Here is a 23,848-nt window from a genome sequence, read left to right as displayed (position 1 = left end):
CAAGCTTTTACTCAAAATAATCTTTACATTTTCATGAATCAGTTTCACTTCATGCTTCGTTTTACAGCAAGTGTAAGAAGAAGTATTTCTCTTTTCAAATGATCTATGCTTTACTCAGTGATAGATAACATTTTTTGTGGCAAGATATAATAAAAGACAGGGAGAATCAATTACATATTACCTACTTTTGGATACATTTTGACTTTTTTATGGCTTAGTACATAATGAATGTTTTCTAATTACTTCATGAGTATTTGAGAAGAGTTTATAAATGTTGGATTCCAAATTCTATTTAAGTAAGATAAAGTTTCTTAAGTAAGCTTGTTAATTATGTTTGAAAATCTAAATCTAAATCTAAGCTATTTTTTTTTACCTTGTTCTTTCAGTAACTGAGAGAGGTGGTGAAATCGCCAACTCTAATAGTGATTTTGTTAATTTCTCACTGTAGTTCTTTTGATGTCTACCATATATTTTACATAGAATATGTACATCCAAGTATATATGTTATGTGTGTGTTTAGAGAGAAGAAAAAATTTCTATATGCTATCTTTTAAAGTAATAACAGATTATACATATAATTTAAATTATTATATCTTTTACAGGTTGCATGCTTTACCATTATGTAGTGAAACTATGTGCTGATACTTATTGACTAAAGCCTATTTTAAGCTACACTATTTTCCTAAAATGTCTTTCTTGAAGGTAAAGTTTGAAGAATATAACTTTTCCAGCTGTTTCTCAAACTTAAGTGACCTTATACTTTATTTGTATTTTGTCAACAACATATAACTGGATTTATTTTAATCCAAATGGAAAATTTTCCTCTTGGTTAATGAGTTTAGTCCAGATATGCACATTCTATAAAGGTATATATTTTAACTTGTTTTGCCATCTTGCTTTGTTTCAATTTATACCACTTATTCTGTGCTTTCTTCTCCTTTCTTGTCAAGTTTCTTATTTTAAAAAAATCTATATTCTCCTTAAAGACAAGCCCATTAGCAAACTCTCATGTCTTCTGGTTCCCCAAACATAAAACTTCAACTGTAAGAGTATGTTCACATCGTTCCTGTTTTCTTTTCTTTGACTCTGGCTTTACTTATTTTAAGATGGTAAAACACTAATTAAAGTATTTGTTTGATCTTACTTCCCTTTTGGCCTCCAACATTTCTTAGATTTATTTCTTTACATAATGAGTAGTTCTTCACAAAGAGCTGTGGATATGGATAGTTTCACTGCCAAACTTCTGAAAGCTTTGAATATAATAATTGTTTTCTCTTAATTGTGTTAAGAAACATGTAACATAAAATGTGTCATCTTAATCATTTTCAAGTGTACAGTTCAGTAGTATTAAATACATTAATATTGTTGTGCAACCAACCTCCAGAATGCTTTTGCATCTTGCAAAACTAAAACTCTAAATCCGTTAACCAACAATTTCACCATTTCCCTTTCCTCCAGAGCTTGCCAAACATCATTCTACCTTCTGTCTGTATAAATTTAAAACTCTAACTCTTCATATATATTTAATCATACAGTATACGTGTGCTTTTGTGACTGGCTTTTTTCATTTCATGTTCTCAAAGTCCATTCATGTTGTACTGTATCATGTGTCAGAATATTCTTTCTTCCTAGGGTAGAATAATATTCCATTTTATGTATTTACCATAAAATACATAAGAAACCGTATTTCTTTTATTCATTCATCCATTGAAGGACATGTGTACTACTTTCACATTTTCTGTTGTGATTAATGCTCCAATGAACATATATGTACATACATTTATTTGAGATCACGCTTTCACTTATTTTGGGAATGTAGGACTTGAATAGACATTTCTTCAAAGGTGCTATACAAATGGCCAATAAGCACATATGAGTATGTTTAACAGCAATAATCTTTAGAAAATGCAAATCAAACCCATAGAAACTACAATAAGATATAATAATTAAAACATACATGTGCAAAACTGTATGATTAAACATATATGAAGGGTTAGAGTTTTAAATTTTAATTTACCTTTTTTCTTTCTTATTTGGATATTTTATATTTTCCGCTTCTTGTCTATTGTTTGGGGAGGGGTGTTAAACTTGCAGTACTATCTCAAACAGAAGTGAACAAAATTCATCCTTGTCTTTTTCCTGATCTTTCAGGAGCAAAAGAAATGTTTTCAGTCTCTTACCATTGGGAATAATGTTAGCTATGGTGTTTTGTATATAGACTTTACTGTGTTGAAGTAATTTTCTCCTCTGTCTGGCTTTGTATTACAATAATGCTGAGTTATATGATGAGTTTGGAAGTGTTCCCTGCTTTTCAAATTTTGAAAGACTTTGAGGAATTTTGTTCTTAATTCTTCTTCAAATATTTGGTGGAATTTGCCGGTAAAACCACTTAGTCTGGACTTTTCTTTACTGAGAGGTTTCTGACTTCTGATTCAGTCTCCTGACTGGTCTTAATGACTGTTCAGATTTTCTGTTTCTTTATGATTCAAAATTTGCGGGTTGTATTTTTCTAATAATTTATCTGTTTATCCATTTCATTTAGGTTATCCCACCTATTGATATACAATTGTTCAAAGTATTCTCTTATAATTCTTTTAGTTCTGTGAAATCTGTTGTAATGTTCTCTTTTAGTTTCTGATTTTATTATTTGCTTCTCCTTTTTTTTCTATGTTAATTCAGTTAAAATTCTGTCAGTATTATTCAAATTTTCAGAGAACCAACTCTTGTTTTTATTGGTTTTCTTTATTGTTTTTCTAATCTCAATTTTACCTCTAATTTTTCTTTTTTCCTTCCTTTTGATGGCTTTAGGTTTAGTTCTACTTTTTTAAGTTCTTTATGGTATAAAGTCAGATTATTGATTTGAGAGTCTTCTTCTTTGTAAATCTAGTTGTTTAAATCTTCAAATTACCCTCATCACCATATTCTCTGCATTTAATGAAATATGTTGTGTTTTCATATAATTTCTCTAAATATGGATTTAAATTTGACTTGTGATTCTTTGTACACGTTTCATTGTTTGTGTTGTTTATTTTAACATGGTCATGAATTTTCTAGTTTTCTTTCTGTTGATTTCTACTTTTATTCCATTATGATAAAAAATATACTCTGTATGATTTCAAATATTTAACATTTATTAACACTTTGTTGGGTGTCCTAATTTGTGGTATATTTTGGGACAATGTTCCATATGTTCGTGTGAAAAATGTGTATTCCACTGTTGTTGGCTTTACTGTTTTGGATATATCTGTTAGATACAATTGGTCTATAAGTGGTCTATAATGTTTTTCAATATTTATTTTTTCCTAATTTTCTTGTCAGGTTGTTCTATCTATTATTGAAAGTGGAACATTAAAGTCTTTTACTACTACTTTAGAGCTGTCTATTTCTCCCTTCAATTCTGTAAATGTTTAATATATTAGGAGCTCTGATGTTTTGTGCATGTGTGTTTCTAATTTTTATATCTTCTAGGTGAATTGGTCTTTTTAACACTATGTAATAATCTTTGTCTCTTATAACACTGTTTAACTGTTATTTTTATTTTATCTGATACTAGGATAGCAAACTCTGTTCTCTTATTTAATATTTCAATGGAATATATTTTTTATTCTGTCACTTTCTATCCTTGTCCTTAGATCTGTAAAATGAGCCTCTTGTATGCAGCATATAGTTGGATCCCCTGTTTTTAAATTCATTGTGATATATCTATATATATAATTTTAATATGCTTTTTGATTAGTAAGTTTAAACCATTTACATTTGAACTAATTATTGATAAGAACTTAGAACTTACTGTTGCCATTTTCATTTATATTTCTGTATGTCTTTTTTTTTTTTTTTTTTTTTATAGCTTTAAGTTCTAGGGTACATGTTGCATAACGTGCAGGTTTGTTTTACATATGTATACTTATGGGCCATGTTGGTGTGCTGCACATCAAACTCGTCAGCACCCATCAATTCATCATTTATAGCATGTAATCAAGTCCCCAGTTGCAATCCCTCCCTCCTCCCCCCTCCCCCCTCCCCATGATAGGCCAGAAAAAAGGATGAGTTTGGCGGGTTTCCCCCCCTTGTAAGGGACATGGATGGCACTTGAAACCATCATTTCTTAGCAATACTATCACAAGAACAGAAAACCAAACACCGCATGTTCTCACTCATAGGTGGGAACTGAACAATGAGATCACTTGGACTCGGGAAGGGGAATATTTTCTGTATGTCTTAATAGGTTTTTGTCTCTCACTCCTCTCTTAGTGACTTCTTTTTGTTGATTTTTCCTGTAGTGAAGCATTTTAATGTTCTTCTATTCCTTTGTGTACATCCTACAGATATCTTTGTGGTTATCATCAGGTTGCATATGATATTCTGAAGTTATAGCAATCTATTTTTAACTGATAACAACTTAACTTCAATCATAAGCAAAATGTTTACACCTTTACAGCTCCTCAACACAAATTTTATGTTAATATTACAAATTGCATTTATATAATATGTACCAATTGACATTGATCTATAAATTGTTTTGCTTTCACATTTTAAATCCTATAAAATAATAAAAAGTGATTACAAATCAAAATAGCAAAAGCCATGTTTTATATTTATGTATATATTTACCTTTCTTGAAGAATTTATATTTTTGTATGAGTTTGAGTTACTGTCTAGCATCCTTGTGTTTCAGCTTGAATAACTCTCCTTAGTATTTCTTTTAGGGTAGATACAGTGGTAATGAAATCATTCAGCTTATGTTTATCTAGGAATATCTTAATTTCTCTCATTTATGAATAGCAGGTTTCCCAGATATAGTGTTTTTGATGGACAGACTTTTCTTTAAGCACTTGAGATGTATTGTCCCACTACTTTCTGGTCTACAAAGTATTTGCTGACGAAGTGCTCATAATTCTATTGAAGATTTCTTGTATATAATGAGTGGCCTTTTTCTTGATGCTTTTTAAATGATTTTGTTTTTGTCTTTGAGAGTTGGTAATTTGATAATAATGTGTCATAGTGTAAGTTTCTTTGAGTTTATCATAGTTGCAGCTTGTTCAGCTTCTTATATCTGTACATTTTGTCTTTTCTCAAATTTGGAAAGTTTTCAGTCCTTATTTACTGAAGTAATTTCATTATTCCTTTCTCTTTTTCATCACCTTTTTACTCTTACATAATGCATATATTGTCCTACTTGAGGATGTACGATAAGTCATTTATAAGTTCTGTTCACTTTCCTTTAAATCTTTTAAAAAATTTTGTTCTTCAGTCTTGATAATTACACATGACCTGTCTTCAAGGTAACCGATTCTTCTGTCTATTGGTGTAGGCTGAGGAACCCCTCTAGTGAATTTTACAATGCAGTCAATATGTTTTTCAGCTTCGGAATTTATGGGATTTTTTTCTGGTAATTTCTATTTTTTTGTATATTCTCCTTTTATTAACTATTTTCTTGATTTTATTTAGTTGTCTGTACATATTATCCTTTAATTCATTGATCATATTTAAGAGTGCTGCTTTAGTCTTTGACAAGAAAGTCTGAGTGCTCTGTTTCTTTAGAGAAAGATTTGGAGATTCATTTTTTTTCTTTTAAATTGACCATGTTTACCTGTTTCTTTTTGTTTCATACCTTTTGTTGAAAACTGGACATTTGTAAAAACAGCCCCCTCTCAACCATTATTAAATGGCATCATTCAGGGGAGGACTTTCACTCTTCATCTAAGTATGAAATCTAAATGTTATCTAAGGCCTATATGGACATGTGTCTTACCTGGGCTTATGTGTATGCATTTTTTTGTAATTCTCTCATATACACACTGCTTTTAAGCCATAATTTCCCTAAGAGCCACACCTGCCTCTTTTCGTAACCTTAGATGTTCTACTGTATTCCTCTATCCATAATCTCTTGCCTTCTGGCACCCAGGGAGTAGCAGATCCCATGCAGCTCTCACAAGCTGGAGCACCCACCGCTACCTTTTGCAGCCTCAAATCTGACATTTAAACTATGTCACCATTTCCATCAATGCTCCAAGTCATGTGAAGCAGATACTAGTCCCTCAAGGAACCTCCAGAGAAGCCATAATGTTGCAAAGCAGTTACACACTTTTCCTTCTATTCCAAAGGAGGAATGAGGAATTAGGAAGTTTCCTCCTGATCACATCACAGCGTTCAAGGGAGAAAGTTAAACAGGGACAAAGAAAAACACCTAGAAGTTTTCTACTATTTTGAGTGTGGCTTAATCTTGGTTTGGAATTTCTTTCATTGCAACCACTTCTTAACAGCTGAAAACATTAGTTTGGTTCATAAATTGTTCTTTATTTGGTGTTTCCATGACATAATGAAAGTCTGGAACTTCCCTGTCTGTAATCTTGCTAATGTCACTCTCAGTAAACAAGAGAATAATTTTTTAAACCATAACGTTCAAATAACATTTTGTCCAGTTACAAAATTTTAGTTTGAAAATATTTTGCTTGAAAACTGATTCACAGCACTTCACCTGAAACTCCTGGGACAACTCTGATTTTTATTTCATTTACTTGGGGGGGTGGATTTTAGAAAGACTACTTAATGCATACATTGTATGTAGGCATTGCAATTGTCCCAGTAGAGGTAATATCAACATCCTAACATCAAATGCATTAAGAGTTCTTCAACAAACCATGTCATTATACACATTAAAGTGAGATGAATAAGGGAGATTAAAAATAGCCACTGTATTAGTTCCTTCTCATGCTGCTATGAAGAAATATCTGAGACTGAGTAATTTATAAAGAAAAGAGATTTAATTGACTCACAGTTCCGCATGGCTGGGGAGGCATAAGGAAACTTACAATCTTGATGGAAGGCACCTCTTCACAGGGTGGCAGGAGAGAGAATGAGTGCTAGCAGGGGAAATGCCTGATGTTTATAAAACCATAGATCTCATGAGAACTTGCTCACTATCACAAGAACATCATGGGGAAAACACTCCCATGATTCAATTACCTCTACTTGGTCCCTCCCATGACACATAGGGATTCTGGGAACTGCAATTCAAGATGAGATTTGGGTTGGGACATAGCCAAGCCATATCAGCCACGTATTACTTTACATCATATTTCTAATTTGCAAAGTGATTTTGCTACCACACTTCCCTGCTAACTCTCATCCCTACCCAAGCCCCAAAACCCCCAAATCTTTTCATCCTTCAGCTTCTCTTAGGTTGTAAAATTGCAGATATATAATTATGGATCAATGCTATGTAAAAATTACTTTCTTAACATGCTACAGACTATTCAATCAGAGTATTTAATCTTTGTAGGTGTTCTACTCAGTATTTCTGGAAGATTTTATCATTTTGCTTTTAATATTCTTTGACTTTACTATATGTGCCCATGTGTGAAATTTTTCTTTATTTGATAGGTTTGAACACAGGAACACTCATTATCTCCCAAAAGAGAACAATTTATAGCCCTAAGAATTAGAACACTCTAATTATAGAAAAGTTGCACAAACACATGGTCACCAACCTAAAGGAACACCCACAAATTTAAACAGAAAATTGGAATATACCATAAGAACTGAATACCCTCAGGTAGTACACAAGGGGTTAAAGAGGCACACATTAGTGAGACTGGGACCGCACCAGCTCCCGGAAGATAAAGCCTCAATTAAGCATTAAAAACTCTAAGGAAGTATTCAGAGGAAGAAAAGTGGGAATGCTTTCCCAGGTAGCGGGAAGGGAATTAACAGTGAGAAGACCTGAAAAAGAATGACATATTGTATATTACTAGAGCATAAGATATAAGAAATTCAAAAGTAACAGAGACACACACAAAGAAAGATATAGTTTATTCAAGGCCTTTCAAGTCATGCTGAGTGGAAATCTATACTAATAAAAATCAAAACTCGTTGAAGGATTTCAGGAAAAATAGATTCGTGCCTTTATCCATAAAGTAACCTACTTGGTTGTCTGACAGAAATCTTTTAGTAAAAATAAGACTAGTTGGAGGTAAATAATTGACTGTAAAAAACAAATGGACAAAAAACAAATGCTGCAATTCCACACTAGAGAACAGTTAGGAAGACAGTAAAATGACAATTTTATAGATGCAGGAGACACAGAGAATAAGTCCCAGGGAGACAAAATGCTAATGAGAGCCGATTAGGGAGAGCCAAGAAGGTCTAGAGTCCATTCCAGTACTCAGAAGTGTAGTGCTGTGGCAGAAGGTTATTCATATAAGGTAAGCAGCTGCAGCCCATTTATACGTAGGCCACTTTGGTCATAGTGGTTATGGGAAAAGTCAGGAACCAAGAGGTAGGCATTGAAGGATAGGCTGAGGCCCCAGTAAAGTATCAGAAGGGGAACCAGGGACTTTGACACCACAAAACCCATACTATAAATACTGCAACGATTACCCATTTCCAAACATCATTTCACCACATACACCGCTGACCCAACTCAACAACCAACATTAAAAGGGAAGAACTTCACTGAACCTCCTAATAAAGCAAGTCTTGATCCATTGTTCACAGTGACACAGCTGGTAACTTAGTTCCTTTCTCTTATACACATCCAAGGACAACATTTTGTCCTGGGACACTCACTCACAAAAGTATATCTTATTTTTTAAAATTGTCTGCATAAATATGTAATGTTGTGTGTCATTTTTACTTTATAGGCCAAGCTATAACTTCAGAAATGGTGAATGAATACAAGAAAATTATTTTGCTGAAAGGATTCGAGCTCATGGATGAGTATCATTTTATAACAATTAAGTCCTTACTGGCCTGTGATTTAGGACTAACTGCAAAAATGCAACAGGAATACAACAGAATTCAGATTTCAGATTTGATGGAAAAAAAGTTCCAAGGTGTTGCCTGTGTAGACAAACTAATAGAACTGGCCAAAGACATGCCACCACTTAAAAACCTTGTCAACAATCTTCGAAAAGAGAGGTCAAAAGGTAATAGGGAAAATCTTGCACATGGCTACTCTGCCTTGAGTCTCCCCAGCCTTGAATAGAACCCCACCTTGGTCATAGCTGGTACATCCCTTTCCCAATTTATAACTCAGCAGTCATGGGGATGTTGGCACCTCAGAGACTGACCAGTTGACAATTTAGAACATTCTGTTTCACATAAAAGAGATCGATAGATTTAGAAGAATGTATTTGGGGTAGGGATAAAAAACCAAAGACTGGGGGATTTATGAGAGGATGAGGGTTTCAGTAAATTAGAAATGTCAGGGGAAAAAAGCTACTTTTTAAAATGTATTTTATTTGAAATATTCATATTTAACCAATTTGCACAGCAAATAGTTCTATTAAGAGAAGTATAGAATTTTCCACTTAATATAAATCACTGTTTTTTTAAATTCAAAAGCCAATATTAGCACTTTGCCACATTACAATTCAGATCATATTTCCTTTCAGGTCATATTTCTGTCATTTGAACAGATATTGCACAGAACATGACCAGCCTGTCAGCATCATGAAAGCCTTAGATATTTAAAAGAAATGGTAGGAGAACATGACTGAGGCACATGGAGTTCACAGGACAGGAAGCATGTTTTCACTGCACAGGGGAGGAGTGAGGAAAGCACTGAGGAGAATGAGACAGTGCCTATGCCTACCATGCCTCCTAGCAGCCAGGCTGGGTTAATGTAGTAGAGGTAACAGGCAAATCCAAACTCTCATGCAGGAGCTGACAGCAGGTAATATTGAAACTGCTTTAGCTGTCTTAGATAAGCTATTCCATTCTAGGCCTATTGTGCCCTTTTTCTTTTCTTTTGTCAGTTGCTAAGAAAATGAAAGCACAAGGAAAAGTTCTAATGAAAAAAATAAACCAGGAAGAAGTGGGTCTTGCGGCACCTGCACCCACCGCAAGAAACACGTTGACATCTGAAGTAGGAGAGAGGATTCCTGTAGCTCAGGTAAGCTTGAGAAAGAGGAGCAGGATTGAAGTCCCACAGAAGATACTCTGCTATGGTACATGGCTCTTCACTAATATCTCAACACAGCTTAGATTTACCAAATTAGTAATTATGGATCATCTTTGTGATGGGTAAAGAGTTAGGCATCATAAAAATGTAGTAAAAAATTTCTGTGACATAAATATATTATCATCTGCATTATAAAAATGTGGTAATAATCATATTTGATATACATCTTGCCCATCCTTACACAAATCTAGATTTTCTCATTCCAAGTCCAGTGCTCTTCTCATCACACCACAATGGTGATAACAGTAATGCATCTGTTGAAATCATCTGTCTCTTTTTTAGTGCAACAATCCACGCCCAATATTATCTATTGTCCATATCTTCAAGTGAGAGGTTGTAATTCCCTGGGGTTTCCAAGGACATCCCATCCAATATAAATAGAACTTACTACGTTGTAATGAAAACTTGCTCTGCTTCTTTTCATACTAAACCCCATTAACAGGAAAATTAAACTGCTTTCAGAAAAGAAAAACTCTGAACAAAGGAAAGACTGAAGCCAAAAGGAATAAGATGCCCCAGGAGCAGAGTGAGCCCCCATGTCCCTCAGGAGCCAGCACATCTGCAGCCACGGATCATTCCCCATTACCCCAGACCTCATCATCAACTCCATCCACCACTTCATTTACTCAGGTACACTCTTCCTGGTCCTCTTCTCCATTTTTTTAACCCAGTCACAGTGCATTCCACTGTTACTATTGTTACTCTCATGCATAACTCTTCATGTTACTGATTTGCTGTGGGAAAACTGTTTTCTATGTTATGATAACTTGTTTACATTGGTGAGAAGCCACGTGCAAGTAAAGTCCAATTACCCACAGGTGATCACTGTGTGTAAAACACCAAGACAGACCACTAAGCATTTCTGGTCTGTGCAGGTAAGTAGCTTGGCTTCGAGTACTAGTACATACAAGCCCATGGCTCATCTTTGCTTCCCACACTTCCTATTACAGATCTGGCAACGTTCTCTTCAGAAAAGTATTCTGCTGCAACTCAAATAGGCCAGGCCACTGTGGGGAGAGGACAAGAGATAAACAAACTTGTCCTTTTTCCATCGTTGTTAGCGTTCTAGCCACTGTGAAATGCTGTCGAGGACATAGCTCTAACCAGAAATCCTCTACCTGAGACTACTTATATGCTGAGCCAGGCCAAGTCTTTCCACTTGTAACAGCACTGTTTCTTGGGAAGAAACAAAGGAGTTGGGTCCTCAAAATGGTAGAGTACACTAGTGATCATTAGAATTTCTAATGAATGTTTGATCATTAGAACATCTAATGATGTTGGAGGCTTGTGGTGGGCATGGTTCTTCATTTTTAATGCTATCCAAGTTGTTTTCACTTTGTTGATTGTCTTTGATTAAATTATCAGATTTAATCAAAAAAAGTAGGTAGAGGAGATATTTGGATTTGTTATTATATTCTAATCTTTCTCTAAAGTTTCTTCACAATAATGCTTTCATCATCTACTGCTAGATTGTTCATGCAGATAATCATGCTTTGCTTCAGGAAGATTATTCTGAGTCAATGAGGGTGATTTAATTTCCAAGCCTGTTGTCTGCTACCTTAGACTTTCACTAGCTAAACTATACCAGCTCAGGTGCCTTTCCTTTCAGTTCAGCAATCCCTGTCTAGCCTAGCCCCCAGCTCCACGTATCTGTGAAAGTTGTTGGGTCGAAAGCTCTGCAGAGTCACTCGTGCAGAGTGACTTTGTATTCCTGCTCAAAGTTTTTTGTTCTGTTTTGTTTTGTTTTCTTGTTTGTTTGTTTGTTTTGTTTTGTTTGTTTTTGAGACGGAGTGTTGCTCTGTCACCCAGGCTGGAGTGCAGTGGTGCGATCTCGGCTCACTGCAAGCTCCGCCTCCCGGGTTCACGCCATTCTCCTGCCTCTGCCTCCCGAGTAGCTGGGACTGCAGGGGCCCACCACCATGCACGGCTAATTTTTTTGTATTTTTAGTAGAGACGGGGTTTCATGGTGTTAACCAGGATGGTCTTGATTTCCTGACCTCGTGATCCACCCACCTCGGCCTCCTAAGGTGCTAGGATTACAGGCGTGAGCCACCACGTCCAGCCTCCTGCTCAAAGTTTTAAGTTTATTTTCTTGTGTCTGCCCAACACAGAATCAGCAAACCCCGGCCCAATGTCAGGTGGATGCAAGAAGAAATGTTCCCCAAAAGGACCCATTGACAGTGATGGTACTGAAAGCAACAGCGCCATTTAAATATGAGTCCCCAGAACATGGGAAAAGCACAATGTTTCATGCTACAGTGGCCAGTAAGACTCAATATTTCCATGTGAAAGTCTTCGACATCAGCTTGAAAGAGAAATTTATGAGGAAGAAGGTCATTACCATATCTGATTACTCTGAATGTAAAGGAGTAATGGAAATAAAGGAAGCATCATCTGTGTCTGACTTTGATCAAAATTTTGAGGTCCCAAACAGAATTATCGAAATAGCAAATAAAACTCCCAAGATCAGTCAACTTTACAAGCAAGCATCTGGAACAATGGTGTATGGGTTGTTTATGTTACAAAAGGTAATCCCTTAATTTTGTTTTAATTTTCTCTACCATCACCTGGAACTAAATGTCTTGTCAGACTTTGCTTACTGACTGAATATTGGAACACAATAATTTATATTGACTAGAGATACTGATGAAGTTTTCCCACAAAATAGGAAATAGGACTAAGTGACCTATTAACTTCTTACACCAAAGTAAATGTAGGGACTTTGAAAAAGAGTTAGTAAGAAATATTAGCAGTAACGATCTGTTGTCAGCCACAATGAACTAGAGGACTATAGAGGGTCCAAATCAACGGGAGCAGGCTAATAACATCATCTCTTTCAGCTCCATCCCAATGAGCACTGATAATTTTACTTTGAATTTTGATAAATTTATTTTAAATAATGAATTATGCTACCAAGGTTGAACTCTGGTTGTGACATATATTTGGAGTAATAAGTGGATTGGCTGGTATGCTCATAAATGCAAATACATTCAACAGCTATCCATACAATCCAAACATTTGTACTGTTGCTCTTCTGTCTTATTTATTTATTCATTTATTTTTGAAGACAGCATTGAACAACTGAGATATATTGAATTCCATGATACTTAGAGGATAAGGCAATCTCATCATATTATTTACAAAAAAAATAATTACAAGGCACAGAGTTTTATTGATATGTCCATGTCCAAATTCAAGATGCTAGTTAGGACAATGCATTCCATCCCTTTCTCCACTCTAAAACATTACACATTTCTATGAACTCAACTAACATTTTATATGATTGACTGCTTTATAACCCTATATACATGTCTTCCAAGATAGCCCCTTAAATTTACCTCCACATTTTCTCACACTGTCTTTAAGAGATCTTGCTCATAAATACAATTACTGAATTGATGAGTAATAGTGTGTGAGAAACTACAGAGTATGAATGGAGGGATCTAGGTCAATGGAGACAAGATATAGGAAAAAAATAAGTAATGAGGAAGGTTGAAAAAGAATGAATGATTGTGTCATAGACATTTTTTCCTTTAAAATTCCTCATAATCCAAAGTAACTCAGGAGTGGAAAACCAAATATTGTATGTTCTCACTGATAAGGGGAAGCTAAGCTATGAGTACACAAAGGCATATAGAGTGATATAATAAACTTTCAAGACTCAGAAGGGGGAGACTGGGAGGGAGGTGAGGGATATAAAACTATATATTGGGTATAATGTACACACTACTTGGGTGATGGGTGCACTAAAATCTCAGAATTCACCACTATATAATTAACCCATGTAACCCAAAACCATTTGTACCCCAAAAGCTATTGAAATTTTTAAAAAGTAAAATAATAATAAAATGAAATTCCTTATAATCTACTGACTGAATAATTGCAGAAAGCATACAGTTGGTGTTCCACAGGACCATAAGCCAAGAAGTCCTATAGGAATTTTTGATTCCTCTATATCTAGGTGCTTTATTTACTCTCAGCTGATCTGAAGGTGGTAGCAGGAGAAAAAGAGGGAAATATTTATTGTTGTAAAATTGCAGGAAGAAAAATACCTTAAGCAGGAAAAAATTGTTGGATAATAAAAGATGGGCCCTGTGAGATGGCAGGCCAAGCCACATGTATGATCTGTACCTGTCATTCCTCTCGCGCATATTGCATTAACTTTGTCAGGAGGCTCTTTCTCATGTATACGATACTAATAATCCTCTCAGAAACAGGATGTTAATCTTCTTTTGCAGAAAAGCATACACAAGAAGAACACAATCTATGAAATAAAAGATAATACAGGATCCATGGATGTAGTGGGGAATGGAAAATGGCACAATATCAAGTGTGAGAAAGGAGATAAACTTCGACTCTTCTGCTTTCAACTGAGAACAGTTAACCGCAAGCTGAAACTGGTGTGTGGAAGTCACAGCTTCATCAAGGTGGGAACTGGGTAGAGGAGAATGAGTTTGCTAAAGAGGCAAATAATTTGGCTTAGGCTTTGGAAACACCAGATTCCTCATGTATTACTCAGAGAGTCCAGCGAGTGAAAGGAGAACCTAAACAATGCATTTGTAACTGGAGGATTTTCAAAAGGATATTAAGGTAAAGGCATTCATACAGCTGTAGAAAGGATATAATACTAGTGTTAATTGATTTAAAGATGTGTCTAGGGACAGGGAACATAGGGCTTAAGAGCAAGAGCTTTGAATAAGACAGATCTGATTTGAATCCTGCCTTTAACTAGCACTAGTTGGCTGATATTGGAGACATAGTTTCATTGGTCCTCTAAAATAATGGAAGTCTCCACTTCATTGGAATGGTTTAAACATTCAGACACTGCATACATATTAATTATCTCACAGACTGGTACATCATAATAAACTGAACTGTGGGAGATAGTATTTTTTTAGGAAGGTAAAGACACTGGAGGGACTTTTAGGCAAAGGAAATGATACATGAAAATTCCAAAAGCGTGACACAGCATAATGAATTCTGTGCAACTGAAATTCAGTAGATGCAGAAGACTCTGGGACCCAAAGATTAAAAAAAAAAAAAAAAGGGACTGCTGAGACCCAGAGATAAAAAAGAAACAGAAGTGTGGCTTTTACAAAAGTAAATTAATGGGAACTTTATTGTTGAAAATACATGAAAAATTGAAACAAAATTATGCAGAAGAATGCCTGATCACTTTGACATTTTAGCAAAAAATATTCCGATGTCTATCTATGGAGTTGCATTACAGAGCAATTAGGCTTGGGGCAGAGATATCTATTAGAAGTACTGTGCTGGAGTTCACTCATATCCTTACTAAAGACAGCTTATTGTTAGAAATTCAGGAATTATATGCACTGCTTGTTAAACATGTGGTAGTTTGAAATCAGCCATGTGAAAAATATGTATACCGCCAGACTCTGCAAATGTTACAAATCGAAACTTTTAAAAAATTGGGCACCTGGTTAACCAGGATACCACAGAAGTTTATTTCAAAAATCTATTCAGGAAGGAAAAAGACAAACAGGGATTAGTTAAAGGGAGGAAAATGAGTTTTTTAAAGATAGATCTTCATAACTTTGTGACTAATGAGCTTTCATAGGGTAGAAGGAGAATAATGTAGCCAATGGGAAGAAAAGACATGCCGGTGAAAGGAGAACAATAAGCAGAGCTTCATATCAGTATGTAGGGTCTCATTATGTCTTTCTTATCTCTCTTTAAAGGTCGTCAAGGCCAAGAAAAACAAGGAAGGATCAATGAATGTTAACTGAAATATGCAAGCTGAAATGCAACAAATAACTTCTGCTTAAAAAATTAAGTTGTTAATAACTGTGGTTTTGTAAATTTCAGTAATTCATTTAAATAATGGATTCAGTAGATATACTGTAGCATATTAAGAGCTTTTATATCTGAGTTATAGATTAGGTTGCTTTCTGGAATAAAATTTTCTTCTTATACCCTTCCATATTTTTTTAGATATTAAATTTTGCATTTATGACTTTCATAAGGTAAAAAATAAAATATCTTTTTTTGAAGGACATTATTTTCCCAAAGTCTTGTATATGTTCTCTTAAGGTCAGTAGTGAGCTGCTTGAGGCTGAGTACTTTGTACACTGTGAAGCACATTCTAGAGATGGGGAGAGACTCATGGGGCCTTATCCACACTGGAGTCTATATTGTGATCTCCAGAGGATAAGGCCTCAATAAAGGCTGTGACTAAATTTATGTAGCCCATGCTTAAATGAACAAACACTGTGGCCTAGGGAAGTAATAGATCTAGAGGAAAGGATTCCTCTATGCAATTATGTCCTCCAGAAGTGGGCCGTTGGGGTAATTGGTTTCTCTGAAGGGGACAACAATGGTGATTTGCATAAAGGTACCAATATATGCAAGACACTTGCCCTCCTTAGTTGGTGTGGATTATCATATCCATCATATTCCATTTATCTGATTTGTAGATACATATGTATTCAAAATCAGAGCAACTAAAAACATAAAACAAACATTCACAGATCTGAGGGAAGAAATATACAGCAATGTAATAGTAAGAGACTTCAGTACTCACAATAATGAAGAGATTATCCAGGCAGTATTCAATAAGAAAATAGCAGACATCAACAACTCAATACACCAATGGACCTAACAGATATAAACAGAATAAACAGAACATTCTATACAACAACATCAAAATACACATTTGCCTCAAGTACGCATGGAGCATTGTCCACAACATGTCACATTCTAGGTCACAAAACAAGTCTTAATGAATTCCAGAAGAATAAAATTATAATAAGCATATTTTCTGATTATTATAGAATTAACCTATATTAACCTAATTAAACAGCAAATAAACAACTGGAAAACTGACATATATGTGAAAATTTAAAAACATGCTCCTGTATAGCCAATGGATCAAAGAAGAAATTAAAAGGGTAATTTAAAAAATGAGACAAATGAAAATGAAACCACAATGTACTAAAATGTATGTGATACAGCAAAAGGAGTTCTAAGAGGAAAATTTATAGTTATAAGCATTTACCTTAAAAAAGAAAGCTCTCAAGTAAACAACCAAATGCCTCAGGGAACTGAAAAAAGAAAAACAAACCTACAAAGACTGAGTTAAGAAGAAACAGAACATCCCCCCCCCCAAAAAAAGATGACAAGGAGATTAAATCAGTCATCAAGAAACTTCCAACAACAACAAAAAGCCAAGAATCTGATCACTTCACAGATGAATTCTACCAAACATTTATAGAATTATTGACTCCAACTTTTCACAAATTATTTCAAAAAAATTAGAGGAGGGAACACTTTCACACTCTTTTAATATTAAGTCAGCAATACCCTGATAGCAAGGCTACACAAGAACACTAAAAGAAAAAATATATATAGGCTAGTATATCTTATGAGCATAGGTGAAAAAATTCTCAATACTAGGAAACTGAATTCAACAGCACATTAAGAGGATTATACACTATGATAAAGTGGGTTCTATCCTTGAGTTGTAAGGATCACTCATCATATGAAAATCAGTCAATCTGATACTTAATATATGTTAGCAGAATGAAGGACAAGAAACATGATCATCTCAATCAGTGCAAAAAAAGCATTTGATAAAATTCAACACTCTTTCATGATAAAACTTATTAACAAATTAGATAAAGAAGGAATGTACCTCAACACAATAAAGGCCAATTATCACAAGTGCATAGCTAACATCACACTCAATGATAAAAAGTTGAAAGTGTTTCCTCTAAAATTAGGAACAAGACAAGGATGCCCAGCCTTACCACTTCTATTCAACCTAGTAATAGAAGTCCTAGCCAGAGCAATCAGGCAAGAGAGAGATGTAAAAGGTATCTAAATAAGAAAAGAAGAATTCAAATTATCTCTCTTTGCTGATGATACGATTCTATACTTAGAAAATTCTAGAGACTATGCCAAAATGCTACTAAAACTGATAAACTATTTTAGTAAGGTTTCAGGATACAAAATTAACATACAAAAATTAGTAGCATTTCTATACACCAATAATACCCAGGTTAAGAGTCAAATCAAGAACACAGTCCCATTTATAATAGCCACAAAGACAAGGAAATATCTGGGAATACAGCTACCCGGGGAGGTGAAAGATCTCTACAAGAACTACACAGAACTGCTGAAAGAAATCAGAGATGACAGAAATAAATGAAAAAATGTTCCATGCTCATGCATTGGGAGAATCAATATTGTTGAAATGACTATACTGCCCAAAGCAATTTACAGGGTTAATGCTATTCCTATTAAACTACCAATGTCATTCTTCACAGAATTAGAAAATGCCTATTTTAAGATTTATATGGAACCAAAAAAGAGCCCAAATAGCCAAAGCAATCCTAAGCAAAAAGAACAAAATTGGAGGCATTACATTACCCAACTTCAAACTACACTGTAAGACTACAGAAACCAAAACTGCATGGTACTGGTGCAAAAACAGACACAGACTAACGGAGGAGAATAGAAAATTCTGAAATAAAGCTGAACACCTATAACCATCTGATAAAGTGGACAAAAACAAGCAAGAGGGAAAGAACTCTCTATTCAATAAGTGAACTCTCTATTCAGTAAATTCAGTAACTGACTAATCATATACAGAACAATGAATCTAGACACTTACATTTCACCATATATAAATTAACTCAAGATGGATTAAAGATTTCAATGTAAGGCTTCAAACTACAAAAATCCTAGAAGAAAACCCAAGAAATACCCCTCTCAACATCCACCTTGAAAAAATTTTTAGATTAAGTCCCTAAAAGCAATTGCAACAAAAACATAAAATGACAAGTGGGACCTAATTAAACTAAAGAGGTTCTATGCAGCAAAAGAAACTATCAACAGAGTAAACAGAGAATCTACAGAATGGGAGAAAATATTCACAAACTATGCATCTGACAAAGATCTAATACCCAGAATCTATAAGGAACTTAAAATAACAAGCAAAAAACAAATAACTCCAATAAAAAATGGGCAAAGGACATGAATAGTCACTTATCAAAAGAAGACATATGAGTAGCCAACAAACATATGAAATAATGCTCATCATCACTACTTCTCAGAGAAATGCAAATTAAAACCACAAGGAGATACTCTCACACCAATCAGAATGATGATTATTAAAAAGCCAAAAAGCAACAGACACTGGCAAAGCTGAGAAGAAAAGAGAATGCTTATAGAGTGGTGGCGGGGATGTTAATTAGTTCAACCACTGTGGAAAGCAGTTTGGAGATTTCTCAAATAACTTACAACAGAACTACCATTCAACACAGCAATTTCATTACTGGGTATATATTCAAAGGAAAATAAGTTCATTATACCAAAAAGACATGTGCACTTGTATGTTCATTGCCACGCTATTTACAATAGCAAGGACATGGAATCAACTTAGATTCCCATCAGTTGTGGACTGGATAAAGAAAATATAGTACATATATACTATGCAGTATTATGAAGCCATAAAAAAAAGAGACCATGTCCTTTTGAAGCAACATGGATGGAGTTGGAGGCCATTATCCTAAGCAAATTAAGGCAGGAACGGAAAATCAAATGCTTCATGTTCTCACTTACAAGTGGGAGCTAAGCACAGAGTACACATGGACATAAAAGTGGGAATAAAAGGCACTGTGGAGTACTGGCGGGGGGATGTGGATTGAAAAACTACCTGTTGGGTACTATGCTCACTACCTCACAACAGTAGCAACAAATAAGCTATAGCTAATTAATATTGATGAAAGACTACATTCTTGCCCTTTAGGATCAGAAACAACAACAAAGAAAGGTGGATGATCACTTCTATTCTACCATGTATCTGAGGTTCTTTAGTATAACAATAAATAAAATAAATAAAGATTAGAAAAGAATTATTTGTCTATAAACTCTATTCATATATGATAATTATCTGCATAAAAATTATAACAAATAAAATAAGAAAACTACTTGAGTAAATAAAATTAATCAAGATAGAATGTGAGGTCAATATATAAATCCAACTTACATGCATTTGCAACAGCCGGAAATGAACTTTAAAAAAATAGAATATGCAACTGAAACTAATAAATCAAAATATTTAGAAATAAATATAATAAGAGATATGCAAGTCCTTTACATTGAAAACAACAAAACATTACTGACATTAAAAATATAAATAAGTAGATAATGTTTGTGGGCTAAAAGATCCAAAAGGTTTTAGATGTGCGTTTTCCTCAAATTGATCTATAAATTCAAGGAAATCCCAGTCAACATCACAAAGGACTTTTTGGTATAACTTGACAGGCTGAACATGAATGTATATGAACATGCAAGGGATCTAGAATAGCCAAAGCAATTTCAAAACATAGACACAAAACTGGAGAATTTGTATTCACTTATTTCGTGACTTATGATAAAGCCATAAAGATAAAGGCATTATCTTATTAGCATAAATTAAATAAATTTATGATATTAGCATAAATATTAACATATTAGCATAAATAAAAACATATTGGTCATTAAAATAGAGCAGAGAGTCCAGAAATGGATGATTCGTAAATGATCAATTCATGTTTTACGAAATAGCCGTTGGAATTTAATAGCAGTAAGACAGTATTTTCAAAAAATGGTGCTGAAAACATAATGAGCATTGACTTGAACTTCATCCCACACAGAAAAATACTAATTGAAGTGAGATCGTAGACTAAACATAAAACCCAGAACAATAGTTCAGTATTAACACAGAGGAGAAAATCTACATGAACCTGGGATAGACTACACGTTTTTAGCACGTAAATAACAGCAAATGGAAAAGAAAAGTTAACCATCTGGATGTCATCAAAATTTAAAATGTCACCTCTTCAAAAGATATATTTAAGAAAAGAAAACAACAAACTCCAAATTAGAAAAACACTATTCTCAACACGTGTTTGACAAAAAACTTGTATCTAGCATATGCAAAGGATTCTTAGAATTCTTCAATTCTATCAATGCTTTAATGAAAAGGCGGCAAACAACTCAATGTAAAGTGACACAATATATGAACATTCTACAGAAGATGCGCAGATTATAAATAAGCACATGAAAATTGTTTAGAATCTTTAGTTATCAGGGAAATACAGATGAAAATCATAACGAGATACAACTTCTTACAAGAATGGCTGAAATTATAAAGGTATAGTGACTACAACACATGTTAGCAAAAACATGGAGCAATGGAAATGCTCATATTTTTCTCTGGGTAATTGTCAAATACTACAACTACTTTATAAAATAGTTTTCTTAACATTTAAACAAACATTCATAATGTCATCAAGCACTCCACTCTTAGATAACCCAGAGAGGGGAAAAAGAAGTACACACTGACCAGTTTGGTGTGGTGGTATGTGTATCTAATCCCAGCTCCTTGGAAATCAGGTGGGAGAACTTGAGCCCAGTAGTTGGAATCCAGCCTGGGCAACACAGCCAGACTTTGTCTCTTAAAAATAAAATTAAAATTTGGATTAAAAAAAAACACACCCATTTACCATGATCTTCAACAGGAACGTTCATAGCAACTTTATTCACAATAGCCAAAAGTGAAAAAGTAAAACCAAAGAGAATAAACTGTAGTATATTCATACTATGGAATGCTACTCAACAATATAAGAATACATCTGTCATATATATTATGACACAGATAAATCTCAGATTTTGTTGAGAGAAAAGGCCAGGAACATGAAACAACGTGTTAATTTTAAAACAAAATAAAAGAGTTTCTTGTTTCATTGATTTCTCTTCTTTTGGCTTTTCCCAAATTTTGTGCTCTTCATTATCTCCAGCTTTTCATTTACTATGAGTTCAGTTTCCTAGAGTTCTTTTTATTTATCTGTTTTTTGTTTTGTTTTTTAGAGTTCCAAGGAAGAATCTTAAATTATTTATTTTAAATCTCATATTTTAATAGAAGTATTTGAAGCTATAATTCTCTCTGAACATTGAATTAGCTAATCTCACAATGTTTGAAATAAATTGTTTTTATTATTATTTAGTAAAATATTTCCTAATTTCCCCTCATGGTTTATTTTATGAAGTATTTAGAAGTGTTTTAATTTCCAAATATTTATCGATATCTTAGATATATTTTTGTTATTGTTGTTTAATTTGATTTTATACTGATCAGAGAATATACTTTGTATAACTTTTTTGTTTCTGAATTTATTGCTTTTTTTATTAACCAGAATATCATCTATCTTGGTGAATGATTTGTGTGCAATTGAAAAGTATATTTCTGTAGTAGTTGGTTGAAGTGGTATTAAACACCAATTACGTGAAGTTGGCTGGTATCATTATTTAATTCTATTATGATTGTATATTTATCTACTCGTTTTATCAATTACTGATAAATTTATTGAAATTTCTAACTATAATTGTAGTTTTATGTATTTTTTAAATTTCTGCATGTTTTCCTTCTTGTGTTTTAAGCTTGTGTTTTAAACTCATTTGTTATAACTCTTTGATGACTTCAACCTTTGTAATTATAAATTGTACACTATAAATTCTTAATAATATAGTCCTTTCTTGGAAGTCTACTTTTTCTGATATTCATCCAATCATTTCAGCTTTATCATTATTTGAACTGGTGTGATAAATATTTTACATCTTCTTATTTTTAACCTGTGTCTTTACATTTTATTTGGGTACCCAATAAACTGCAAGTACGTGGGTCTTGCTGTTTTATCTGTTCTGAAAGCATTTGCATGTTAATTGGAATGCTTAAGCTATTTATATTTAATAAAATTATTAATGCGTTTGGGTTTAATGCTACCATCTTACTACTATTTATTTTCTATTTGTCTGTCCTGTACTTTTTCCTACCACTACTATTATCTTTTAGTACAGATGATCTCCAAATTACGTTATTTTACTTATGATTTTTCAACTGTACATTGGTGCAAAAGGGATATGCATTCAGTAGAAGCTGAATTATGAAACTTAATATTTTTCTGGACTAGTGATATATACTACAATACTATCTCACGATGCTGGGAAGTGACTCAAAGCACAGTTCCCAGTCAGCCATAAGATCACAAAAGTACACAACTGATACTACATAGTGTACTAAGTAAAATTTTGATTTATGATAGTTTCAACTCCCAGTGGGTTTATCAAGATGTAACCCCATTGCAAGCTGAGGAACATCTGTATTCCATTTTATCTAAGCTATTGGCTTAATAGCTATACGAGTTATATTTTTAATCCTTTGCTCTAGGATCTATAATCTTTAACTTATTTCAATATATTTTCAAATGTTACCACTACACATAAAATGTATGAAGTTTATAACGTTGTTCTTCTATTTCCTTACTTGTGTTGTTAGTGTTCTTTTTGTAATGTATTTTACTTCAGCTTGTTTTATAAACATAATAATACAGACTTATGTGCTTTAAACATTTTATTACTCTTAAAGTATATATATATATAATATATATACACACACACATATATAAATAGAGAACATGTCTTCCCTATGTATTCATATATTAATTATTTCTATACTTTTTTATTACTTTGTGTATATTCAAATTTCTATCTGGTATCATGTTCTTTCTGCCTAGAGACCTTCCATTAACATTTTAATGTATCTATTTACAAGTGAAAAATATCTTGAATCTTGTTGGTCTAAAATGTCTTTATTTTACTTGCATTTTGAAACATTTTTTAAGTATATAGAAATCTAATTATGTACTTTTCTTTCAGTACTTTAAGTATGTTATTTCCTTATCTTATGGTTTTGTGTAGTTTTGTCAGAGGCATTTGAACAAGAGCAACTCCATCTTGGATAGGGGCTGGGTAAAACAAGGCTGAGACCTACTGGACAGCATTTCTAGGAGGTTAAAGCATTCTTAGTTACAGGATGAG

At 33.8% G+C, this 23,848-nt stretch overlaps 1 protein-coding gene across 1 annotated transcript in view; it reads left to right on the top strand.

The window, feature by feature from the left end:
* Positions 1 to 15,983, top strand: part of MNDA (myeloid cell nuclear differentiation antigen) — a 19,501-nt gene extending 3,518 nt beyond the window's left edge. The window contains exons 2-7 of the mRNA XM_017875528.1: positions 8,643 to 8,927; positions 9,759 to 9,895; positions 10,427 to 10,594; positions 12,076 to 12,492; positions 14,203 to 14,391; positions 15,667 to 15,983. Coding sequence (XP_017731017.1) covers positions 8,663 to 8,927; positions 9,759 to 9,895; positions 10,427 to 10,594; positions 12,076 to 12,492; positions 14,203 to 14,391; positions 15,667 to 15,714 — 1,224 coding nt within the window. The 5' untranslated portion in view covers positions 8,643 to 8,662 and the 3' untranslated portion in view covers positions 15,715 to 15,983. The remainder of the gene's footprint in view (positions 1 to 8,642; positions 8,928 to 9,758; positions 9,896 to 10,426; positions 10,595 to 12,075; positions 12,493 to 14,202; positions 14,392 to 15,666) is intronic.
* Positions 15,984 to 23,848: the final 7,865 nt, after the last annotated feature.

This window comes from Rhinopithecus bieti, unplaced genomic scaffold (assembly GCF_001698545.2).
Source record: "Rhinopithecus bieti isolate Rb0 unplaced genomic scaffold, ASM169854v2 scaffold_10132, whole genome shotgun sequence".
NCBI classification, from domain to species: Eukaryota; Metazoa; Chordata; class Mammalia; order Primates; family Cercopithecidae; genus Rhinopithecus; species Rhinopithecus bieti.
Note: the sequence above shows the minus strand (reverse complement) of the source record. Positions and strands in the feature narration are given on the sequence as shown.